Source organism: Acinonyx jubatus, chromosome E1 (genome assembly GCF_027475565.1).
Source record: "Acinonyx jubatus isolate Ajub_Pintada_27869175 chromosome E1, VMU_Ajub_asm_v1.0, whole genome shotgun sequence".
In the NCBI taxonomy this organism is placed as follows: Eukaryota; Metazoa; Chordata; class Mammalia; order Carnivora; family Felidae; genus Acinonyx; species Acinonyx jubatus.
In genome coordinates this window covers 37,213,882-37,238,848 of record NC_069397.1, presented here as the reverse complement: position 1 = coordinate 37,238,848, position 24,967 = coordinate 37,213,882, and the positions used below count along the sequence as shown (strand labels likewise).

Sequence of the window (24,967 nt, the reverse complement as noted above, 5' to 3'; positions counted from 1 at the left end):
GGTCAAGGTAGGGTAGGAGACGAGATGAGAGAAGTATGCAAATAAAACCCAGCAACCTGTCCCAGAGGGCAAAAGCCAAGAAGGCAGAGTGCCAGACTGTGCTAGGCCACACTATGGTTGGCATTCCCTAGAGCTGCTCCACCCTCACGAGGACCCGCTCAGGGTCAAGAGAGTGGCAAAGTAGGACTTGGGACCCTGGGCTGGGGCACCACATGACACCGCTTGGAGGCGCACAGTTCAGAGCTCAGTTTAGGAAGGAAAGGGGCTCAGAGGCTAAGAATGTGGGTCAGGTTCCTGCTGGAAGGAAGGCTCCTGGGGCGGAAGGGAGAGGAAGGTGAGAGCAGGCAAGGCGACCAAGGAAGCCCCATCACTAGAGGCTTTGCAGAAGACACTGGCAAGGGGCACCTGGGGGTCTTCCCAATGTTGGGGTCCAAAGCCTGGGAACCTTTGGCTCAGATGCTTCCTGGAAGGGGGAAGAGAGGGGGAGAAAGACAACCCAGCCTCTCTCCTATGAGTGGGGAGTCCAGACCACGCCTCCGAGGGGTCGCACCAGAAGAGGGCAGAGCCCTCTCAGAACTCAGAGAGACTGAGTTTCTCTCTGGCCTTGTGTCAAACAGTGGATACAGAGAACAGGGAGCTCAGGGCTGTGGGTGGTGGTGCTGGCCAGACAGCATTCTTTCACCCCCAGCCTCCCTTTTTGTGTGTGTGTGGGTGGGCGGGGGGAGGGGGGGGAGGAAGAGGAAGGTCTTGGGCAGGAGCTCCCAGGAGATACCTGCTGTCCCAACCAGGGGTGTCATATGTTAATGACAGGGGGTAGGGGTCTCTCACCTGCTGCTTGCTGCGGCCACACACACACCACCTGTAGGTTTTCCCAGCCACCAGCTCCACCCTAATGGGTGTCTTCAAGGCCACCACGGACTTGGCTGGCGTTTTAGGGAACCATCGGGCCTGCGGCAAGGGAAGATGAAGGGCTTGGGGTCAGCCCCATGCCCAGCAAGCACTTTCTTGCCTTTGGACTTGTCCAGTTTCCCAGTGGCTTAGGGCAGGCTTCCTCTGCAAGAGGCTGATATGATGCCACCCCACAAGGACATTCCCCCAGGTTCCCACAGGACACCATAACGACCCTGAGCTCCAGACAGGGAAGAGATTTCAAGCCCATGTAGGCGCTCCGGCTGGCTTCTGGGCCCAGCTACCTTCCTTTCAACTCCAGGCTCCCACTGGGGGACTAGGAAGGGAAGGGCCAGGATCCTGCCAGCCTAAGCAGGATCACCTGCACCTGGGGCTGTGTTTATCAGGCGCTGCTGTTCCCAGCGTGGAAGCCTGGCTCCCTGCCCTGTGCCCTCTGGTCACCCTACCTCCCCTGAGCCAGTGGGAAGGTGGCTACAGTCAGGGCTTTCTGAGGTTGGAGTCTGGGAAACAGGGCTGACTCTCTCCTTCCTTCTCTGATCTCTAGTTTTAGGGTCTCTGGGACTGGGGGGACTTGGGCAGAGGCAAGGGGAAACTGGGTACTTACCAGCCAGGAGGAGACGCCCCGCCTCTGATTCAGCGTCTGCAAGGTATGTAGGCATGACTAGACGGTGGTTTGGAAACACACAAAAAGAAAAGAAAGAAAAAGTCAGTGGAAAGCGTTGGACTTCCAAAAGGGTCATCTGGGAGGGACGACAGGACCTGGCGGGGGAAGGGGGAGGTAGCAGAAATAAGAGAGTAAGAAAAAGGGGTCACAAGACAGGAAGTGGAGTTGCTGGAAGGTGCGGGGGGCACCCAGCCTGCGCTCAGCGGGGGAGGGCCGCAAGGCGCCAGGCGAAGCGGGACTTGGGGACGCGCAGCCGCGGGACAGCGGGGCGGGGCCCTGGAGGGGCGAGGGGGCAGGGGCGGGGGTGGGCAGGCGGCGGGCGGCGCGAGCTCGGGGTGCTCACCCAGGCCGCGGGCCGCAGGGGCGCCCCCACGCCACCCATGCCGGTCCCCGCCGCTGCGCCGCGCCGGCTCCGCCCCGCGCCCGGGTCACCTCTCGCTCCCGCCCTCCCGGCCGGCCCAGCCCGCCGCGGCCCGGAAGACGCCGCGGGGCTCCGCGCGGGTGGGGGCCGGGGCCTGCGCGGTCCGGTGCCCGCCGCCGCCGGAAGCCAGGCCGCCCTCCCCCCACCCCTACCCCCCCGCCCCGCAGCCTCCCCGGCCCCCCTGGGGGCGTGTGGCGGGGGCCGTCCCGGCGTCCGCTCCGGTTGCTGCGTGCGCGCGGAGCCACCGGCGGGGAGCTTCGCCTCCGCCTTCCTGGCGTCCCCGTGTGGGCGGGGACCTCCCGGGAGCCGGCCTCTCTGGCGGAGGCCGAGGCAGCGGCTCCGTCTCCTCACCCAGGGAACCTGCTTTTTCAACAGATTCCCGCCTGGCCCAGGCGTACACATCACGTCCCTGTGGGTGGGCACAGGTATTTGGGTCTTTGGAGCATACCGGTGCGCGAACTACTCATTCTAAGCGCTTAGAGAAATGGAACCGACCCTCCCCCCCCGCCCCCGCCTCCCTCCCGAGGCCCCCACAGTTGGCACGCCCCTCCCTTTCCCTTCAATAAAGCCAGACAATGCAGGGGTCTTTGGATTTTTTTTTTTTTTTTTTTTTTGTAAAACATTCTTTTATTAAAAGAACAAGTGCTGTTTACGAACTGCCCTTCGTACAAATAACATCCGTTATACAAAGATACAAGATCCGGGTTATGCACAATTCCAGGCTCGGAAGTGAAAGGAGGGGGCATTGCCTTTTGGGCTGAGGATATAAAGGAGGTTCTAGAAAGAATGTAAAAGGAGCCCCTGGGTTTGCAAACTCTGGCTTCCCCTCCCTGCTCCCCTAGGAAGGGTCTGCTACATTGAGACAGGCTGGGATGGACAGAGGGAAATGGGGCTGGGAGTCAGGGTTTGGGTCTCCAGTCCTGCCACCTGAGTCCCAAGTTGGGCTGGAGGAAGTGAACAAAGGACAATGAAGGCACCCCTCAGTCCCCAACTTTTCAGTAGATCAAGTCAAAGTGGTCGGGAGCTGGACACACTTTGATTCCAGATTGATGTGACTTGAGGGAGCCAGGGTACTGTGCCCTGCCCCCTCCACATTCCCCACTGAAGGGACCTTAATCCCTCTGGGCACCTCTCCCCAGGAAAAATACATTGAGATAGAGGAAAATTGGGAGCAAGCTGCCTACTCCTAACTTTGGCCCACCGCTCACCAGGGAAGATGCTTGAAGTTGGCCAAGGGGAGCCCGTGCCTCTGAAAAGCTGTCTGCATTTCCAGCTCAGGGAGGAAAGGGAAGTGTGGAGGTTACCCTTTCTCAGAGCTGGCCCCTGGCTCTGGCTCCCCTCACTTGCCTAGGCCTTCCCCAGGAGTACTTCCCTAGCCCTCAGTACAGGAATGGGTGGGGTGCTCTCGACCTCAAGGTTAGGGCACCAGGAGGCAGCAGCAGACCCAGGAGCCTGAGGGGAAGACACACACAAATAGGAAAAACTTAAAAAAAAAAAAAAAAAGCAATCTTTAAAGTGTCATTGTCTATGGAAAGGATCCATCAGCTCTGAGCTAAGACAATCAGTGCTACATAGATACCCTCCCACCTGGGCACAGCCCTGCACTCACACACACAGGGACAGACAGGCAGCCACATGGAGGTGGTGCAGTGGGGGGCAAGAGAGCCCAGGACCAGGAGGCCTGGGTCCTGAGGGCTGGTCCTGGCTCTGCCCCGAGCCCCTGCCCCTCCTAGGCTTGGAGCTATCACCTGTGAAGCAAGGAACTGGCTCAAACCACCCCTAAAGACAGGTCCCTTCCAGCTGTGACATTCATGCACCAGCTGTGACATTCATGCACCAGTCGTGACTTCGGAGCTGGACAGGGGTTCTGCATGCACAGCCCTCACACCTCCACACTGAGCGTGATTACACACGAAGCTCTGCTCATGCATTTTCAGACTTCATTTCCGCCCTGCAAACCACATCCTTTCGCTCTGCTAGGTAGAGATATACAAATCTGTGTCTTTTTCCCACTCCCCATCCAAATTCATCCTGGAAAAAGGGACCAAGGCTGGGAAAGGAGGGTGAGGTCAGTATAGCCATTCCCCCTGCATTGGGACCCTGAAGATCTCCAGAACTTTCTTATAAAGCTCCCTCCGAAGAAGGAAATGTACTCTCTCTCTCATGCCCCTCTGTCCCAAACTGAGGGACAACAGCAATCCATACCCAGCCTGGGTCCCTTCTTCAAATCTAACCTACCTGGTGCTGCACCCCAGCCTGGGGAAAGCTGGAAAACAAAAGACTCTTGGAGATGAGAACCCCAGACTCTCGGGTGCTGGGAGGGAGGGGGGAGGTCTTGGTTCCAGTGCACTAAATCATAGGGACCTCTCACTCTCTGCCCCAGCAGCCTTGGAGCGGGTTTACTTTCCTCAGCATCCAGAACAGAAGTTGACTTCAGTTCTTAGAGGGCCGGCCTTGGGCAAGGGTGTGAGTGTGAATGGGCAACTCTTCTAAGAACCTCTGAAGGTTATTTTTCTTTTCAGTGGTTCGGGGGCAGGGAATTAGAGAGCTTAATAGATGAAGATGAATAAAATGCTGAATTCTATCGTTTCTTCCTAATTGATATTTAGCATTAATAAAAAGTGAGTATTTCTGAGGTCATCACAACTGCCTTCCCCCCTCCCCCCAAGCCCTTGCAAGTGCCTAAGAAATTGCCTCTGAAGGATTCCCACCCACCCCCTCCTTTATCAGCTCCCTAACATCTTACAAAGTCTTATCAACAGGAATATTAATATTATTTTCAGTATCAGAAAAAAACCAGTTGAGCAGCACAGGCAAAAATATATCTGCACTACGTTTCTGTCGTTGCCAAAAATATACACATCTTCTTTTCTTTATTTAAAAAAAAAAAAAAAAACCAACAACAACAAAAACCCAAACGGAAACACACACAAAAAAATCCACACATGCAAACACTGACGAGACATGAGCTTCAGGGAAAGCTGGAAAAGCCTTCTCCTGGCTCCAACCCCAGTGCAACTGAAACACAGACACAGGCTTCACCCTTGCCCTTCTCTCCTGGCTGCCCTACTGGCCCCTCACTCAGCCTTTGCCACCAAAGGCTCTGAGCAGGTGGGGGCTCTTTAAGGTGAGAATTGCCCCCACACCCTGAGGGGGGGAATAGCTGGTGGGTGAAGGGACAGTTGTCAGGTCAGCTCAAGCTGAAGGCTCCCCTGGTCGGTGGGGGCAGGAGTGGGGGTAGGGTGCAGGGGAGCAAGCTGGCTAATTCAGGGAGGGAGGTTTTCACTAAAGGAAGTGGCACTTTACCCCCCCCCTCTCTGCCCCATCCCCCCATCCCTGGGACTCCCTTCGTGCCAGGGAAGCAGGACAGACCATCAGCGGCGGTGGGGGGCGGGGAGAGGGGAGGTTTGAGGGGGCACTGAGACCGTGTGGGGTCTGGGGGAGGGAAGGCAGGATATTACCCTGATTCAAAGCCCCCAGCCCCCGGTTACTCTCCAATATTGGAGTACTGTTCTGGTTTTGTTAACCATTCACGCCCCAGAAAGGGACCAAAGTTGGTGAGGTGGGGAGGGTGCAAACAGAAGCTGGGAGCCCCCTTCTGGTGCCGCCTCATCTGAGCACTGCTCCTATCCCTGCCCTCGGCTGCCCCAGGTCCAGGGGGAGTCAGACAGACAGACGCGAGCACACACACACACATACACACACGCACGCAGACACACATGCACAGGCTCACAGGCACACGCTCTCTGAGTCAGGCAGCTCCATCTTCCCACCCTCCGCACTCCTAAATCCAATAGTGCAAACAAGGGACAGGGCACTAAAGGGGGCTGGGCCTCCTCCCCTGCCCTTCCCCAGCCCGTCACTGGGGGCTCCAGAGAGGTGGGGAGGCCTGGGCTGAGTTTGATGCCATCCTGCCCCTTCCTCAGCTCCCTAGTCTGTGGGCTTTTACAAGCTCAGCTTGTAACCCTTGTTGGGGTGCAGGGGCAAGGGACCGGTGAGACACGGTCCAAGGGATCTCTTCTGCCACCTGCCCAAGTTGGGAAGAAACTGCAGGTAAAGCAGGACTACTCCTTTCATAAGAGATTTCCGCGCAGGGGCAGGCCCAGGGCCTATCCCTCCCCGCCTCTCCCCACTCAAGTGCTGATCCATTTTATGTGGAAGGTCCAACCAACCCCCCACTTATGCCATGGCCCACTTTGCTCTTGGAGGACCTCAAAACATTTGCTGAGAGTGGGGGCTCCTAGGTGGGCTTGGAGCCTGTCCTCCCTCTGAGCCCCTCACAAAGGGGTCAGTGCAGAGGGAGAGGGGGCCAATGGAAGGGGCATCCCTCTCCGTCTCAGTCCTCGGCACCAGGAGCACCCCACACTCCCCAGGCCTCGGCACATGATCTGCGCTGAGGCTCTCCAGTGTCTGGGTGCAGGTGCCTGCTCCAGGCTAGGACCCCTCAGGCCAAGATCTGCCCCCTCCATCTGGGGGTCAGGAGGGGCTGGGTGGATTTAGCCTTTTTCCTGGTTGGCTGAGGTTCCTTTGTCAGCGGTCTGGAAAGAGAGGAAGGGAGGCTGGGGGTTTAGGAGGTGTCTGGTCCTAACACCCAGTTGAGAACAGCTGCCTGGGTCAAGGAAGCTGTTGTAGGGTACAGTGAGGGAGCCCCGCTGAAGCCCCTGCCCTGGGCTCTTGGGCTAACGTGTTCTTTATTTCGTGGGTGTTTGTGTGTGTGGGAGGGGGGGAAGCGGGGAGGGGGGGCAAGTTGCCCTGCACAAGGGCACCCAGCTAAGCAGGAACGTTCCAGCCAATACCAGCACCCTGGGCTCTGCCTGTATACCTTAAGAGGAAAAAGAGAGGACCTTTCTCCAAATGGGCCACCCAGAGCATCATCTTTTTCTAACTGGTCCACTCAGAGAGGAAACAGACTTTTCTAACTGGTCTTCCCAGAGGAACACTATTTTCTAATTGGTCCTTTTTCTGTTAGACCATGCTCAGAGTTTATCGTGGATCCAGCCCAGGCCCTGGGGTCTGGGGCAGGGCACTTTGCTGGCCTAGGGGTAGTTTCCTTCCTCCTTCTGATGACACATCTAATGATGTACCTTCTGATGTTCCACCTCTGCCCATCCCGGAGAAGGGAGACAGGAGGACGGCCTTGGGCCCCCTACTCACCCCTCCTTTGGGACCACTGCCGTCCGCCCCCGACAGGCTGAGGAAGGGGTTGGTCTGGGCAGTGAGGACTGGAGGTCCGCCCGCTGCTGCTACTGCTGCGGCCGCAGCTGCTGCAGCCATGAGACTCGTGTTGTTGCCAAGCGAGGGAGCCACCAGGGCTCCGGCGGGCAGCAGAGGTGGGGCAGACGCCGTGGGCAGCAGGCCAGGGGTGCCCGCGGACAGCAACGGGGTGGAGCTTCCTGCCAGCAGGCTGGCCATGGGCAGCTGGGAGCCCCCGGCCATCTGCAGCCGCTGCAGCTCCCGCTTCTGCTGGATCTGCTGGATCATCTGGTAGACAACAGTCTGGTGTTCCTGCAAGGGGGCCACACCACTCATGGGCCAGTGGTCCCCAGGGCTAGCTTGCCCTGCTTGGCCCAGGCCCCATCCCATCACCCTGGAACTATGAGGAAGGAGACCTGGGGGACCGTCAAGTTTCTGTTTCCATCTCCCTACCTGGGGACTCAAATCTTCCCATCTGGATCAGAAAGCAGTCACTGCCATCAGTGTTTGGCAACTGGGGCACTACGGGCCAAGTGCTGGAGGATGTTTAACATCCTTGGCCCCACCCCCTCACTGAATCAGTTCCTGTTGTTATGACAACCACAAATGCCCTAGGGGTGGCACGACCCCAAGTTGAGATATAACTAAGCTAGGTCAATAGTATTCCAGCCCCCCCCACCTTTTGTTTTGTTTTGTTTCATTTAAGACTCATTTATTTTTGCTTTAAATAGGCAAGGCATTTTCAGTGTTCCAAAAACCAAAACAAAATATCAAGGTTTACCTTAAGAGATCTTGCCCCCACCCCTGTTCCCATCGGGCCCCTATAGGTAACCAGCTGAATTGGTTTCCTGTGTATCTTTCTAATGTTTCTTTAGGGGAAAATGATTATGTTTTCTATTTTTTCAACTCTCTCCTTTTTAAAAGGAAGAACTCCTTTTCTCCACAGGAAATCTTAGCAGAACCCAGCATGTAAGACAGACCCAAAAGGGGCTGCTCTGGTTGAGAGGGTGTCACCTGCTCAGCCACAGACCCTGAAGATCCCCCTGAAGATCCTTGGGGCTGGGATTGGAAATGCTCAGTAACTGAGGACCCACCAGCCTCCAGACCTTGTCACTAGGATGTTATCTGGGGCCACTGGAGCACCCCTTCCGCAATGCCCAGGGGCCTGAGAGCAACCCTCATCCCCTTTGCCCCCACATGCCCCACAGGGGCCCAGCCTGGGGCTGCCCTCCCTCCTTCTATGCCGGCCTGGCCCAGGCTGGCCCAGCTCCTGACACGGGCCCTCCCTACGGAGCTGGAGCAAGCTGGGAGGGGCGGGCATTACCGGGGTCAGCTGTGGGGAGGCCAGGAGCTGTTGGAGCTGCTGAAGCTGCTGCTCTTGCTGCTGCAGGAGATGTCTCTGCTGCTCGGTTAGGCTGAGACAGGGGGACAAAACACACACTATGGAAAGGGGCAGGGACATATGCCTCCCCCCTCCCCGCCAAGTTCCCGGACTCCCTCAGACCCAGGTGGAGAAAGGCAGGGATGTGCGGTTTTGGAGGGCTAAAGAGAAACAGAGCGAGTTCAGATACTGCCCTGGGAGGGATACAAGTCAGATAGAAGAGCTTTCCCAAAAGGGAAATCAAGATTGGGGGTGCAAGAAAGAAACCGGCGACTTTGTCCCTGGAGAGCTACCATCCAGAGGGCACTCACATCTAACATCTGGGGAGTACCTGGGACCAAGAAGTGACTAGATTCTATACCTTGTGAGACTGGAGAACATTTTTCCTTTAAGGGGGACTGTGGGTGTTTGGGGGAGTCCCTCCCAGAGCCAGCCTCCCCGTTCCCTTCCCCAGGCTGAGCTCTCCCTCACCTGTTAAGACAACCTGGCAGCTGCAGCGTGGGGGCCCCGCCAGCCTGGCTCAAGCCCGCAGGGTTGGGGGCGGCAGCCCCATTCAACCCCCCCAGGAGCCCATTGAGGGGCAGGGCCCCGCTGCCCGCCAGCCCCCCCAACAGCCCCTCAGCCATGGGCATGGCCCCCAGTCCCGCTGCCCCCGGTGCCCGACCCAGCCCGTTCTGCGGCTGGGGCGGGAGCGGGGCAGGGGCCCCGGGCAGGGCCAGGGGCAGAGTAGCAGGGCTCTGCTGGAGCAGGGGCAGCGGTGGGGGCGTGCTGTGGAAGGACAGCGACGAGCTGCTGCGGCTGGGGCAGCCTGAGTGTGGGTCCTGGGGAGGGAGGGGGAAGGGAGGGGTCAGAGGGGCAGGGGGCCAGCACGACCTCTCTGGCCCCCGGCCCAGCACCCACCAGCATTCTCACAGAGCACAGCCCCCCTCCACCTCACCCAGCAGAGCCACCCAGGAGAGAGAAGCAAGGCCCAGGGATAAAGGCTAAGAATCCAAAGAGTCCTTCACAAATCACGTTTACAAATCACTTCCTGGGGGCCCAGCACCCCTTGCAATCCTGGTTTAATCATGAACAGTGACGATGGTGGTGGCCATCTAGCGAACCAGAGCCAGGGTTCAATGTGTGACCTGTACCATCTCGTTATTCCCACACGTGGGTGAAGCCATTGATTCTTAGACAGGCTCTGTTAACTCTGCAGGCAGGAGAGCAGTGGCTGGAGTGAAAGGCTCAGGTTCAAACTCTACGGTCCACAATTCAATGGCTTCACTGGCTTCTATGTTAGTTTACTCACAATGTGGGGGTGATGACAGTCCCTACTCCACAAGGTTATTGTGAGGGCTAAACAAGCCAATGCTTTGAAAGCCTCAGCACAGGACGTGATTTCAGAGGGCGAGTCTGTCATTAATATTCGCTATGATGATGACGGTGATTGCGCAAGTATGTTAAGAAGCCAGTTTGATTCCAGTAGCAACCACCACATAACAATAGCGACCGGTACCCCAACCCCCACCAATTACACAGGGATTGTTTTGTGTGAGGCACTGTAATAAGCCCTTCGCAAATACTTCTCAGGGGCCTTCCCTAACCACCTCATAACTCCAGAAGAACCCCACCCCCACTCTTCCTCACTACCCTCAAATTATTTCCATTTTAGCCCCTTTCCTGGTTCGTGATTATCATTTTCTTGGATTTACAGTCTACCTTCAGGAGCAGGACTGAGTCCATTTTGCTCACTGATTGCGTAGCCAGTGCCTGGCATCAAAAGTAGGCACCTCATAATCATTATTTATTGAAGGAATGAACGGATCAGTCAACCAATTGCTCAGCCAATCACTTCACTGCCCAGCCTCCAATAGCTGTAGGGTGGAGATGAGACCAGAAGGCCCTGGCGCTTCCCCTCCTGCCCCCCCTTGCCTCTCCCCGCGGCGCCCACCTCGGAAGACGTGGACAGAGAGTTGTCCAGGCCAAGGCTGTTCTTCCCCGGGGGGCTCTTGCTGGTGCTTAAGGAATCGCTGCTGCCGGCTGAGGGAGGGGAGCAGGGAAGGAGGTCAAGGGCTGGAATCAGGGCCACGTCGCATCGCCCGGCAGAGGCCCCTACTCCCAGACTGGGTGGGAGTCCCCTTACCTTGGGGAGGCAGGCCATAGGGCCCAGGGACTGGGCCGTTGGCGGCAGGCAGGGCGGCAGGCAGGGCGGGGAAGGGCACAGAGAGCTGCACGTTGAGAATCTGCAGCCGCTCCTTCTTGGCCGTCAGGCTCAGAATCTGTTCCTGAAGCCGCTGGTTTTCCTTCTGCAGCGCGTGCAGTGCCTTCAGCATCTCCACGACTGCGGAGAGAGGGTGAGAGCGCCTGAGCCCGCAGGCCTGGAAACGGGAGGCCAGGCCTGGGGGCGGGGCGAGAGAACCGGAGGCGGGGCCTGGAGGGCGGGGCCTGGAGGAGGAAATCGCTCTGAGACCTAAAAAGAGAAGGCAAGGCGCCGGCCGGCGAGACTTGGGTGAGCTCGGAGAGCGGGACCTCGGGAGCCGGAGGTGTGAGGACTGGGGGCGGGGCCTGAGGTTCGCGGGTAGAAGCTGTGATAAGGGTTGTGAAGGCAGGAGGAAGTTGGAGCATAGGAAGGTAAGGGCCAGGAGGCCGCGGGGGCCGAAGGCGGGGTGCACAGGTGGCGGGTCCAGGTGCGGGGCCTAGCAAAGGTTAAATACAGATCAGGCCCGGGTAGCCAAGAGTTAAGGCCGAGGCGGGGCCAAATGCGGAATCTTAAAAGGTCTGGGGACCTCGGAGAAAAAGGTGACCGAGTCTGGGGGTCCTAGGGCAGGTCTCCCAGCCCGGCTGCACCCCTCCTCACTGTTGACACCGGCCTCGCCGTCGCCCTGCTTCTCCAACAGCTGCTCCATGTTAGTTGTTCCGGGGGCTGCTGGGTCTAATTGGCTGCCCCCGCAGGATGCAGACGCTGTCTGGTCAAAGAGTGCGGGGAGGCTGCTGATGGGGGACCTGGGGTCAGAAGAGAAAACCAGGGTCAGGCTTACCTCACGTCCCCACTCCTGTCTCCCTCCTCCTCCCTCAGGGGTTCCAGTCGTCCCCTTTTGGACCCCACCCTCTCCTGGCGCCCTTCTCTCCGCCCTCTCCTCCCCTCAGTGTCCCTCCAGCCCCGCTCCCAGCCCCTCCCCCAAGCCGCCGCCCCCTCCCTCACATGGAAGACAGACTCTCCTGGGGGGAGGTCCCCCGACACCGGAAGCTGCAGTCCTCCAGGTCTGGCTCTTGGAAGGAGAAGGGGAGCAGGGATCAGCGGGGAAGGGGTGCCGTCGGCCTCACGGTCCCCGCCTGGGAAGTGGTGCGGGATCTGGGACTTTACCGCACACCCCTTTCCCCCAGCATCTCCCCCAACCCCAGACTGGCAGTTCTAGCTCTTAAGTCGCTGGTAGCCCTGGCTTAGAAACCTGGCCCCTTGGGAGGCACAGCCAAGGGATCTGGTCTCTTCCCCTTTCTCTAGGCACAAAGGCGGCCGCTGCCTGGCTTCTTTTGGAACCCCCTCCCAATTTCTTTACTGGTGTTTTCAGGGTTATAGAAATTCGGGGTCTACACAGTCTTGGATTGAACTTGGGCCCGATACTTGCTATGTGACCTTGGGCTTGAAACTAATATCTCTGAATTGGTCGTGATGAAGATTAAAAATAAGGTAATAAATGTGAAGTGTTAGCTGTCCTGCAGCAAGCCCGTAATAACTGTAGCTATTATAGTTTTGTGCGACTTTTCACATTCATAAACTCACAAGTTGGGTTGCCAAACCTTTTTGTTGGGCCACAGAATTCCAATGTGCGGTTTGGAAAATGTAGTCACCCTGCGCTGTCGGGTCATTAATTCTGGAGTCGGATTCGGCCCCTTTTAGAAAGTTTACCTGAACTGGCGGCCGGGAGGTAGGCTCCGCCCCCTAACCGGCCAGGTGGTGTCTCTGTGCCAATCAGCTCTCTGGGGCTGGGACAACTCTCCCGGGAGAGGGAGGGGCGCTTGTGATCCTCCCCCTTAACTCCTAAATACCCGGAGAGCAGGTTGCCCAGCTAGTGGACTCCCTAGACGCCCATCCCAAGGACTTACTAAGAGGCCAGCGGGGAATTATGCTGCAGTGACCAGAGAACGGGGCTTGAAGTCAGGACCAGAATTGAGCTCCAGCTCTGCCCTTCTCTACTTGAACTGCCTTGAGCAAGTCATTAAGCCTTTTTCTTCTGTGAGATGGAGCAGTAGTAATTAATTCTGCCAGGTCCTACCCGTCCCATCAGGGGATTTTAACGTGAAAGTATACCCTGGTTTGCTGTGTGTGGATTTTTTTTTTCAGGGTGGGCAACGGCCAGAGGGAGGGGGCAGCCAGAAAGCCCTCCCATCCTTTCTGGGGTGACATGCAGGTGACAGGTGCCCCTTTGGTCTTTGGGAAGAAAGGGGAATGGGATCAGAGACACGTACCTGTGTGGCTGCTCTCGGCCTGGGTGAGGAGGGGGTTAACGGCACCCATGGGGGTTCCAAAGATGTGGGTAGAAGGAAGGCTAAAGGTAGAGCCAGCCAGAGAAAACACCTGAGGGAAAGGAGGTATAGTCCAGCCTGGTGGTTATTCTTGGATCTAGGGCACAACTGTGTCGGGGGAGGAGGGGATCAGGTAGGTGTACTGGGGAGGAGAGAGGGCCAGTGAGAGGAAGACATTCTCAATCTCTCCCATGGAGACCTGGGGTCCTAGGCAGCCTGTCCCCCACATGTCTAGGGATGGAGGAGCCCAGGAGTAAGGCCTCACCTGAGTGGTGGAGATAGAAGCAGAGGAGGAGGGGAGGGTGCTGGTGAATGGGGAGCGGCTGAGGCGGGGCAGGGCCGAGGTCCCTGGGGGCCCCAGCAGGCTGGAGGAGAGGGGGGTGCTGCAGACAGCTCGCAGCATTCCACCACTGCCGCCGTGGGAGATGGGGTCCTTATTACTGGTGTAGATGCCTACAGGCAGAAGGAGGACACAGAGGGAAGCTTAGTCACCATTCCCCCTCGCCCTTCCTCCACCAGGTGGCTGGGGCAGCCCCTCCCCAGAGAGAACACTCCCCTGGGTCTGGCCACACACAGCAGTCTAATGCTCTCGCTACAAAGATGTCACATCTGCCTGTGACGTCTGCTTGATGTACCTGCTTATTAGACTGCCCTGCCCAGACCTGGGGGAGTCCTGGCTTTTCTATTAGGTAGGTCCTGTTGGCAGTCTACCCCAAACTCTCTCACTACAAGCCTGCAGATGATGGGTATGGGGGAGTGTCTTAGAGGTGACTATCTCTTCCCTCCTGTATCTCTGTCTTTTGGAGCAGTTTCTATCATTTCCCTCTCACTGCATGTTTATGCCTCTGTTCCCTCACTAGACTGGCTGGGCCCTGACATGTCCAAGGGTCACTAACCTGCCCCTAGCAGGGGAGACTCCAGGCTCAGGCTGGGAAGGCTCCCTGAAGGCCCAAAGGTGCGGGAAGCCAGACCACCCAGGCCAGAGCTGACCAGGGAACCTCCGGAGAAGGGTGAAGCAGCAGTGGCAGTAAAGCCAGCCAGCTGGGCACTGGGCAGCGAGGGAGCAGCTGGACCCCCAGCCCCCTCCTTGTTCCGGCTGCCCTTGGGACGTCCTGGTCCATGTCGGCTCCTCTTGCTAGCTTTGTGCTTCTTCTCCTTCAGGCCTGTCTCGGGGGTCTCCTCAGCAGGTGCAGGGGCAGCACTCAGTGTGGGCATCCGCTTGTGGGTGCCTGCTGAGGCCCCGGACCCTGACACGTGGGGAGACTTATAGTCTCCAGGGGACGGGGCCCGGGCCCGGCCCGAGCTGGAGGTGGTGGTGGAGAAGCGCATGATGGGCCCAAAGCCAGAGAAGACCACCTTCTGCTCAAAGAGATCAGCCTTGGGGGGCTCAGGGGCTGAGGGAGAGGGGGGAGCCGAAGGGGTGGGGGCTGTGGGCTTGGAGTACTTGTCCTCCTCTGGCTGCTCCAACTTGGGGAATGCCGAAAAGTCGGGAGAGCTCTGCAGGGACGAGACTGCACAGAGGGAAAACTGAGTTACAGCTGGGCCCCATGTCCCTCCCACCCCACTCCCAAGGGCACTAGCTGGAGAGAGCTCTGGGCAGGGATTGGGGAAGCCACCGTTCCTGTCCCAGCTCTGCCGCTGTCTCTATGTCTTGGGATGAGGGTCCCCAGCTCCGGCTTTCCCACATGTGATAAGAGAGAAGGAGAAGAACTCCTGCCTAACTGATCTCACTGTACTGTAGAGATTATAGGAGATCATTAGTGTTGACACTTTAAAAATGGCACCTTGTGGCACAAGGGATAATAAGTGCATACTGTTAGGGCAGCAGAGGAGTGGGACCTGAGAGGGACCGGCTGGGGGGTGGGGGTTGGAGAGGAGTCATTTGGTGGGGATCTCCCATCTTTAACCAATTTAAGAAGCAAATGAGATGCAAACCAGTATGCAGAGGCCCTTGCTAGAGAAGCTCTGGGCTGGCTGAAGGCTGTCCCACCCCCAGCTTCCTCCAGGATGCCCACACTCACCTGCAGGCTGGAAGGGCCCCCCAGAGGAGGAGGAAGAGGAGGAGGAAGAGGAGGAGGAGGAAGAGGCGGAGGTGAAACTGCTCACACCTTTCCCACTGCTCAGTTTCTTCCCCTTGTGACTCAGGCTATGGCTGGAAGACTTTTTCCCCTTTGAGTCCCTGCTGCTCTCAGAGGTCTCCTGAGTGCTGGCCTCATGGTGGGAGGAGGAGGAGGCTGAGGAGGGGACCTGAGAAAGGAGGAGAGGGAAGGCTCAAGGCCCGCTGTCCCGGCTCACCCAAACCCGGAAGTGGGGCAGGAGAACACAGGGCTCAGGCTCTACAGGGAGAGCCCAAGTTTGCTTTGGAAAGGACTTGTGGGTGGGGAGCCCAGAACAGGGAAGTGGGTGTGAGGAGAGAGGAGTTGGTCTATCCTTCACCTGAGGCAGAGGAGAGTGAAAAATAGTCCCCAAGCCTGTACTGATGTGCCCATCTGATCATTCATCCTTTAAAGAAACGCTTAGTGGTGCCAAGAGGGCTGGACTTGGATGGGCCTGTGCTGGGAAGAGGGACCACTGCCCCGGCCCCATCCTTGAGGCCTCCAGTCACCACCCTGCCCTCCCCGCACACCCTGAGCTGCAGCCCAGCAGATACCCCATTTCCTGGCCACGCTTGTGCCCCTCCTAAACCACCTGAGCTTGCAGTGCCCAGCCCTCTGCCAGGACAGCCTGGCTTCGCTGTCCCTGGAAAACTTCTCATCCTTCCCAATTCAACTTGGAAGTTCATGAAATTCTTCCATGGGGCCACCTGGATCCCTGGGGTGGACCCAGTCACTCTTGTCCCTTAGTTCCAGAGCTCTGTGCACTCACATCAGCCACGTCAACAGTTGCCACACTGTTCTGAAATACACAGTCCCCGTGTCCGAGGCTTCCAGCAACCCCTCTGAGGGCAGCAGGGTACTGGCTGGAGGAGCATGGGCTCTGGGGTCAGGCAGAGCTGGCTATGAGCCTCGTGGGCTCTACCATCGACTGCTGTTACGTTATTCGGTCTCTCAACCTCGCTGAGCTTGTGTCCTTACAAGACCAACTATGCCTCTTTGGAGAGTCACGAGGAGCACAGAGCCAGATATGTAGTATGGGGTCAATAATGATGATGGCTCTGATGCCAGTGGCTGCTATTATTATACCGCAGAGACAGTGTCCTGTGGTAGGTTAAGAGTACAGGCCCTCAAGACTGCCACTCCACTACTTACTAGCTGTGTGCTCTTAGGTAAATTACTTAACTTCTCTGTGCCTCAGCTTCTTCATTTATTGGACAAGGTTAAAAAAAAAACAAAACACCTAATTCATTGGATTACTTTAAGGATTAAATGAGCTAATAATCCCCACGTACTCCTTCCATCCCCCCGTTCTAGAAGTGACACTGGCATGTGGTGAGTGAGTGAGTTAAGGCTTCGTATTACTGCCAGGGATGGTGCATTTCCTCCTGGTAGAGACCAGGTATTTAGTACATGAACAAATGCTACAGGAAGGATGGATAGGGCGATGAGAGCCACCCTTCCCTGGGTGGAGGCCTGGTCTCTGTCTTCCTCTTTGTTCTTTTCAACAGCTGGAGTTCTGAAGGGAGCCAGATGTGGTTCTGAGAGCAAGGGAGGAGAGGGGCTAGGGGGAGGGGTAGCTGAAATGCTGGGGTGGGTGGAGGGGGATGGGCAGAATGCTCCTACATGTCCAAGGGGACAGCTGGCCACTGGGGACTCCCATATCTCTGGCCATATTTCCACCTGCGTAAAGGCCCCAGGGAAAGGTCAGAGGGCAGGAATGACAAGCTTTTCCAGGTGAGCCCTGGAAAGCAGGCTGGGAGGGGGTTACCGGGAAGGACGGTTGCCACAACATCACCCTGGAAACCTGACACCTGAGCCTCCTGCTAAGATGCCCAGAGCTCCGCCAACCTCCTAAGGCAGGTGGAGGTGAGTGGGTCATAGTGGTGACAGGAAGAAGCAGCTTTTCTCCAGGCCCCTGTGCTCCTTCTGTGGGTGGGTGGGTTGTGGGGGGCGGTGGCTGGAAGGAGGGGAAGGAAGGGCTGCTCTGGCTTGGATTAGCGACTCCCTAGCCTCGGGTAGGGCCTGCCGGTTGCTCCTCCAGATGTTGCCCATTTCTGGAGACAGGCCTGACATACCAAGCCCTGGGAAGGGTGGGAAGAGTGGGGGTTTTGGGGTGCTGTCCATGGGCCTGCCCCATGCCACCATGGATTTCGGTTGGGAGCCAGGCTCTGGGCAGGGTCCTGATGTGGGGGAGGGGGGAAAGCGAAGGGGTCCTCTCTGCCTATCTCTGGGGAAATGGGCCCCAGAGCTTGGAGAACCAGCTTGAGTATGGTGCCCGCAGACAACAGCCCAGAGCTGAGGCTCTGTCTGGACAGAGGCAGATGTAAACATCTGGCAGCCAGCAGGCAGGGCAGCACCCCCCACCCCACCCCACCCCTCCTGGTTGGTCAGTGGTTGGTGGGGCTGAGGAGCACAGGCACCCGCTGGGCTAGAATAGGGGAATGGAGAGGGGTGGGGTGGGGTGGGCAGTAGAGGCACATTAACCAGAAGCTGCTGAGGCAGTGCCCACAGTCCCTGGCTCACTCTGACCCTCGCGGCGTACCTCCCTCCCCTACCGTGGCCGTTCCTCCTGGGTGTGGGCAGCAGTACCTTGTCAGCAGTGGGGACCACAGGCGGGGTGAGGATGCTGGGGGGTGACTCAGGCCGCTTCTTGTGCTTCTGTTTAAGGCGTTCTTTGTCCTTTCGACTCTGGGGAGGGAGAAGTGACCAGATACAGGTTGTGGGGGACAGTCTGGGGGAGGATAAACATGACATGTGCATGAGGAGAGGGGTCGCCTCTCAGGGATGGGCTTTGTGGGCATCATCTCCCCCTGTGGAGGGACTGGGGGACTTAGGCTGGAGGAGATCGGCTCAGGCAGGTCACTCTGAGAGCCAACAGCCCCTCCCCCTCATCCTCACTGCTTGCTAAAAATAGCCTGTCCCATTATCATGCCAGGGACACAGAGCACCACACACATGAGCGTGTACCTGTGAGGGTGTCCACCTGGGGTGTGGAGCCGTGCAGAGGGTTGGGGACCGGGTGCACCGTGATGTATGGCGCGAGGGGACATACAAAACTGGGCTGACACATGGCTAGACCGTGGAGGTGTCTGCAAACGTGCAGGGCCATGTGTTGAGGGCTTGGGAGACACTGTCACATCACGGGGAGGACATGGAGATACGGAGAGCCCCAGAGAAGCCACGCCCTCATCTTACCCTCCATGCCCCTCCTGTGTCACTTTCTCAGCCTCCTGCTGGCCCTCAGTGGCCCCAGAGGAAGGAAGGGGGCACAGGGGCACCTTGTGGTAGCTTCTTAAAAAAGTTATGTGTTTGCAAGTGTGGGCAGGAGGGGGAGAGGAAGAAGACATTTATTTACCTTCTTCTGGCCCCTTTCATGGTGGGAAGGGTGCTTCTCCTGCTGGGTGGACGGAGAGGCTGACCGGCTTCTCCGGCCAGCAATAAAGCCGCTGCCACCTGCCCCTGTACCACCGCCTCCTGCTCCTCCGCCACCCCCGCTGCCATGCCGGGATGTCTTCTGGGGAAAGAATAGAGACGAAATGCCAAACCCTCCTTTCGATAGCTTAGGAGAAGATTCCTGAAAGTCAAATGATCCCGGGGGCCAGTTCTTCCCACCCGCCTTGTCACTAAAAGGACCTTGTATCTTCAGTGATGCTCTGCTCAGCAAAAGGCATTCTCTAGCCTTAAATGCCAGCACTTCCCAAGCTGGCTTATCCAATGCAGATTCAGCAGCCAAGGCCCAGAAGAGCTAGAGGCGTCTTGGCCCCAGCAAGGTACCACTGGAGGTAGGACGAGGACCTGGGGCTCTTATTTTCCACCCTCCTCTTTCCAGGGTGCCTCTCGACCCATCTCAGGCAGCCTGAGCCATGGCCCAGGTCTGCCTCTTTCTCTGGGGTAGAGGACAGAGGGGGGCCCTCATGGGGAGTCCCTGCTCCCCTGAACCCCATACCCCTCCTCCCCACCAGCCCAGACACTTCCCTCCAGCCATCAGCTCTTTCTCTCTTGATCCTGGCCCTCCCCCTCCACCAAACACAGTGGTTCCTTCCATCCCAAAGGACCTGATGCCCCTAAGAAGGGGGAAGTAAACATATGCAACAGCAAAAACCCAGATACATGATCCTCGTGCTGCCTCTCCCCCCAGCCAGGGCCTGCCGCCTCCTTCCCTTCACTGCTGATGACTGCCCCCTGCCTGACAGCTTCACCTGTGCCAGACTTGCAGGTGTTTCCTCTAAGGTCACCCACTACCTCCCAACTGCCAAATCCAAGGACTAATTGCAGGCTCCGTCCCACCCGGTTGCTCCCCCGTGGTGGGTACCGCGCCTACCTCGCCAAGCACTAGACTCTCCCCTTCACGGACTCCATCACACCTTGCCCCACCACGTCCTGCTGGGCACTTGAGGATTCCAGCCCAGCCTTCTATACTTGGGCCTGCCACCACTACCCTGCCTGGGGGACAGACAGCCACCAACGCCGAACATCCCCATTTGGCACCTCCTATTAGCCACACTGAGCTCCCTACCTTGTCCTAAGTCATCATCGAACCCTGAAACCAAGGTGACCGTATGATTTATGATCCAAACCAGGATACTTTTGAAAACAAAAGGGGGAACTATTAATAATTACACCGGGGTGATGGGCATGCAATGGAACTATCGAGGCCAGAACAGGACATGCCAACCCTACAGAAGGCCACTGCACCCCCTGTTCATAGCATTCCCAGGTGTCCAAGCACTGAGAGCCAGGATCCTACATAGTACCCTGAAATCCTCCTTCTCAGCCACCCCACATGTGAGCCTGTCTACCTAGAAATCATTCTAGAGTCCAGCCTCACCCCTCCAGCCCTGCCCCCCCACCCCCTTCTCACAGCTGTCTCCCAGCCGCCAGCCTCAGCCCTTCGGATCCAGCTTCACAGTGGCTTGCCAGGGCAATCTTCCTAAAAAACAAACCTGATCATGTTACCCTCCTGCTTACGAGCCTGTGGCCTGGGGGTGAGGTCCAAGCTGCATTCCCAGTCCGGCTGCAGCCTCCCTTGCCAGGATACCCCCTAGTTTCTGGAACATACAGGTCTCTCCACAAACATGGAATAGAACCCCTCCTCCAGCCTCTCCTTGGGCCCCTGAAGCCTAGGGCAGAAGCAAGCCCCGCTCCGGCCCTGCCTGAGCGTCCGGTCATCTCCTGCCTCATCCTCACCAAGCACCGTGTTCTGTTCACAAGTTCTCTTTTCCATCTCAGGACTCTGCCCATGCCAGTCCCTCCCCCTAGGACTCATTTCTTTCTGTCTTTGCTTGGCAGGTCCCCAAGGAGCTTGCAAGTCAAACTGTGTGTTCTGATTCCCACACACTAGCTGTGGGATGTTGCACAACCTAAGTGTGGGTCTTAGTTTACTCATCCGTAAATTGGAACGATACGGTACACCTAGTTCTTCGGGTTGTGGGGAGGACCACATAAAATGACACACGGAGAGAGCTGAGACAGAGGCTGGGGCACAGTAACCCCCTTGGATGTCGGCTCTTACTGCTTCCACCTCCACTCAGCTCAAATGCTGCCTCTTCCTTAAAACCTCCCAGGCTCTGACAGGCAGAGTCTGAGCCTTGTCTTCTGGAACGGACTGCCTCGTTCAGCCCTCTTTCGCCCACCTCGGGCTGGGCTTCAATCTGTTCCTTATCCAGTGGCATGCTCCTCGGGGCAGACACTGGGTTCCTTCCACCTCTGTCCTACCAGTGCCAGGCACCGGCCTGGCCCAGAGCCCACACCCTCTAAAGCTGACTTAGAGGGTATGGCTGACTGACCCACTCGTGCCCTGGCCGAGGAGACTCACCATTTTGCTGAAGTGGTATTTGCAGTAGCCGCAGTACTTGACGTTGTCTACCTCCAGCACTTCCTCCTCGCACAGCAGGCCTGCCATTTGGGCACTAACCGGAAAAAGGTCAGCCTGAGAAGGGTGTGGCCACAGACCAGACCAGCCGCCTTCTCCCCACCCTCCGGGACCACCGCTAGGGTGAGGCCCAGACCATCTGGCGAAATCACCGCCATCACCACCAAAGAGACAGTTGTCCATGGCAAACCTCGGAGTGGGTCGGTGCGGCCGGCCAGGGATCCCGGAGAACCCTGGAGGGGGTGCGGGACGGGCAGGGGTCTCACCAGGTGACGTGGAAAGCTTGCCGACATCCATGGCGGTTACAGGTCATACAGGCTCCTGAGGCTGCCTTGCTCTCCCGGCCCTGCTCCTCGCAGATGTAGCAGGTCTGCAGGACACAGTGCAATTGTCCCCTCCTCCCTTCTACCTGAGGGATCCCTTGGTCTTCTCCTCCACTCTATTCTCTCCCCGTGATCCTAGGTCGGTGCCATCCAGTGGGAGATTTTGCGATGATGGAAATTTTCCCTACCTTGCTGTCCAATACAGTAGCCACGAACCATACAGACTACTGAACAACTGACAGGTGGCTCGTGTGACTGAGGAGTTGAATTTTAAATTGTGTTTAATTTCAATTAGTTTACATCACCACGTGTAGCCGGTGGAGACTAGATTGGATGGCACCGTCCTTGGGCGGGGAGCCCTGTAAGGCCGGGGACTATGTCTGCCTTGCTCACAGGGAGCTTATGCCCACCTCTGGGACTCTGCACATTGTTCCTTCTGCCTGGACCTGGAACCCCATCCTCCTCAAGGCTGGCCTCAGCCTAAATGTCGCTTTCCCTGACCGATTTATCTGATGTAAGTGCCGATGATTTATCTGATACAAGTGCCCCCCCCCACCCCACAAGGTATTTATTTCAGTACCTTGTTTGTTTTCTTCACAGCACTTACCACAAACTGCGTTTTTTTTTTTTTATTTGCCTGTTTATTGATATTTACAGCCTTCCCACACAGAAGTGTGGGTTCCATGGGGCAGGGACCACATCTGTTTTGAGTACCTCAGCCCAGGTTCGGCACATAGTAGGCACTGAGTAAAACGTGTCCAGCCAATGAGCAAGTGAACTGCTTGCTAAGGTCCACCCACTGGACCGTGCAGTATTACCGCAAGGGAGGCTACTGCTTCACTTTGAGCCCCAGAGCATAAGCACCTGCCAGTCAGTGGCAGGTGCCTACCCACCTCCTGAGTCCCCCCTTCGGCTGGACAGAATCAAAGGACACTGGATGGAGAGAGAGAAATGGAGGGACCCAAGGACGGTGGGCCGGGGCGCGGAGCGGGGGCTGGTACAGGGCGTGGCACGGGCGGCTGACCTTGTTGAAGCGATCGTGAGGCACGTACTGCAGCACGATGGGCTCCATGGTGAGCACGTTGGCAAACTGCACCTCCGGGATGTAGAGGGCACATACCACGTGGGCCCAGCCTGGGGTGGCGGGGGGCTGGCCTCAGCTGCCATGGCAAGCCTCAGACCCTGGCCCCTCACAACCCCACACTGCGGACAGTCCCCTCCTCCACAGCCTTCCCATCAGACTCCAACCTCCATCCCCACCCTGCCCCCCTCCCCCCTGCAGTCCACTCCTGACTTCCCAGACCCTGCTCAGGGGGCCTTGCTGACCTCAACCGATGAACTCTGGGGCTCAGGGACCCCCTCACCTCCATTATCAGTCCTCTTCAATGCCCCGTCTTTGTGTGGGCACAGCTCACACCTCTGCCAATGCAAGGGGGCACAGGGATTTGGAGGGGGGTTCCAAAAAGGAGTGGGGGATCTGCTGAGCTGGGCCCTTCCTCAACACACTCAGAGGGCCCCAGGACGAAATAAGCTGTCTACGGGGGATGTGTAGGGATCTGGAAGAAACGGGGTTGCCCATGAGTGGTAACTGTCGGAGATGAGTGATGGGGACAGGAGGTTCGTTGTAGTATTCCCTCCACTTTTGCACATGTTGGAAACTTTCCATAATAAAAAGTTCAAACAAACTAACAAAAATAAAAAGCTCAGTGCAGGAGGTGGCGCAGAGTGAAGGATGAGCTGCGGGAGAGCTGGGTTGGTGATAGATGTGCAGGAAACAGGAAGTCCTGTGTGACAGTCCCACCCCAGCCTCAGCCTCAGCGTCCCCTAGTTTAACTGGGAGGAGACGCTCAGGTGTACAGAAGTGGGGAGGGAGTCTCAAACTCACCACCCTGGCTGCTCGCTCCTGAGATTCACATTTCCGGCAGAACCAGGGTCCCGTTGGCACCTGGACGATGCCATAGCAAGCTGGGGGTTGCGGAGAAGAATTGCCAAGTCAGCCCTGGTTTTTCCCAGAGCAACTGGGGGAAGAGGGTAACTCTAAGGGTTGCGTGGGGGGGGGGGGGTTGTTGTTCCCCTGTCTGGAGTCACTCACTAGACAGCAGGACCACAAGGAATGCCCCACAGCACATGGCCAGCCTTCAACCACACAACTAAACACTCCTGGCAGGGGTGAGAAGTCTGAGCCCTTGACCTTAAACTTCTAGAAGACTCCCTACCCCATGCTCTTTCTGGACCTGTTTCCCAACTCCTGCCTGGGAAGAGTCCTCATCATCAGGAATAGAGGAAACCAGAGGGACAACATTTACAACAGTCAAACACGTTTTGTTATGGGGAGGGGGGGGGCATTTCTTAAAGGGCCAGTAAGAGAAGAGGTGGGGAAGCAGGGGGTCCAGGGACCTCATCTTAAGCCTGTAACTGTAATAGGTACAGGTCAAAAGGCAAGGCCAAGGGCAGGTGCAAGTGCAGGTAACCAATAGGAGAGTGGCGGGAAGAGCGGGCAGCGATAGCATTAAGGGCTGTCCCGGGAAGGGGGGGGGGCAGCTGGCTGTGCCAGACAAGCCGGAGATGCCAGCCTGCGCCCTCGGCAAGACTCCTCAAGGAGTTAACTCCCGAACCATGTGCTGTTGGGGGAAACTCCAAACCTCCCTCTTCTCTTCCCGGCCCCCTGCACAACCTCGCTCCTATCCGCAGCTCTTCCCAGAGGATTTTAGGAGTCCCTTCTCCCCTGGGACCCTTCTCCTCCCTTCCCAATTCCGCTCCTCCCAGTATCCGGAAGCGGGAGGGGGGGATGACCCCCCCTTGACCTCTCCCTCCGGGAGCCGGGACCAAAATAACCGGGCGGGAGGGGACACCTCGCAGGTAAACATTCCCCCAGCAGCCCCGACACTGGCGGTGTGGGGCGCCGAGAGTGCACTCACTGCCCCCTAGTCTGTCCCCAAACTCCCTCAACTTGGGGTGGGGGGCGCGGGACTGGAACAATAGGCAAGAAAACAATGCCTGACCCGGTCCTCCAGGACCGGGCGGGGGGAGCCCCCTGACGCCTCCCTTCCCTTCAGGTGGGGTGGGGGAGGGGCGCCCGAGCCCCAGGAGGTCCCCGGAGGGCGCGGCCGGGGGCTCCCTGCTCGCGCCGCCCCCGGGGTCCCGCCGCCCCCCGCGGGCCACCCCCGTACCTTGGTGGACAGCCACGCTGCACGCGTGCCCATCACAGTAGACCAGCGGGTTCTCGGCCCAGCCCCTCTCGTCCGAACATACGCAGCAGCCTCCTACCATCTCCTTCATACTCCCATGAGCTCCCTCCGGGGCTGGGGCGGGGGGCCGGCCGGCGGGGGTCGGGGGTCAGGGGGGGAGGGAGGGAGCGGGGGGCCGCGCGCCTCCTCGCTCCCTCCTCCTCCTCCTCCGCCGCCGCCGCTTCTTTTCTTTGCCTCCTCCTTCCTCCTCCTCGGCGTCCTCCTCCTCCTCCTCCTCGCTCGCTCTGTCTGGCCGCCCCCCCCGCCGTGCTCTCGCCCTCATGCCCCGACGGGCCCCCCCCCCGCAACAATGAGACCCGCGCGCCGGGTTCGCCCCCTCCGCGCCGCGCGCCCGGCTACCAGGGCCGCCCGGCC

At 58.0% G+C, this 24,967-nt stretch overlaps 1 protein-coding gene across 6 annotated transcripts in view; it reads right to left on the bottom strand.

The window, feature by feature from the left end:
• Positions 1-24,967, bottom strand: part of LOC106980471 (MLLT6, PHD finger containing) — a 27,332-nt gene extending 2,365 nt beyond the window's left edge. The window contains exons 1-21 of one of the 6 annotated variants that reach the window (XM_027033912.2): positions 24,536-24,953; positions 23,251-23,330; positions 22,730-22,784; positions 22,390-22,499; positions 21,309-21,412; positions 20,986-21,079; positions 18,526-18,684; positions 17,760-17,858; positions 15,096-15,321; positions 13,971-14,585; positions 13,340-13,527; positions 13,018-13,126; positions 11,753-11,819; positions 11,408-11,553; positions 10,694-10,891; positions 10,502-10,590; positions 9,040-9,389; positions 8,512-8,602; positions 7,149-7,499; positions 1,514-1,570; positions 829-948 (exon numbers count right to left, since the gene is read on the bottom strand). In XM_027033912.2, the coding sequence (XP_026889713.1) occupies positions 829-948; positions 1,514-1,570; positions 7,149-7,499; positions 8,512-8,602; positions 9,040-9,389; positions 10,502-10,590; positions 10,694-10,891; positions 11,408-11,553; positions 11,753-11,819; positions 13,018-13,126; positions 13,340-13,527; positions 13,971-14,585; positions 15,096-15,321; positions 17,760-17,858; positions 18,526-18,684; positions 20,986-21,079; positions 21,309-21,412; positions 22,390-22,499; positions 22,730-22,784; positions 23,251-23,330; positions 24,536-24,644 (3,417 nt within the window). In that variant the 5' untranslated portion in view covers positions 24,645-24,953. Of the gene's footprint in view, positions 1-828; positions 949-1,513; positions 1,571-4,746; positions 6,533-7,148; positions 7,500-8,511; positions 8,603-9,039; positions 9,390-10,501; positions 10,591-10,693; positions 10,892-11,020; positions 11,247-11,336; positions 11,554-11,752; positions 11,820-13,017; positions 13,127-13,339; positions 13,528-13,970; positions 14,586-15,095; positions 15,322-17,759; positions 17,859-18,525; positions 18,685-20,985; positions 21,080-21,308; positions 21,413-22,389; positions 22,500-22,729; positions 22,785-23,250; positions 23,331-24,535 lie in introns of those variants that run through there. The other 5 variants (XM_053212517.1, XM_053212516.1, XM_053212515.1 and 2 more) reach the window with 5 other exon arrangements.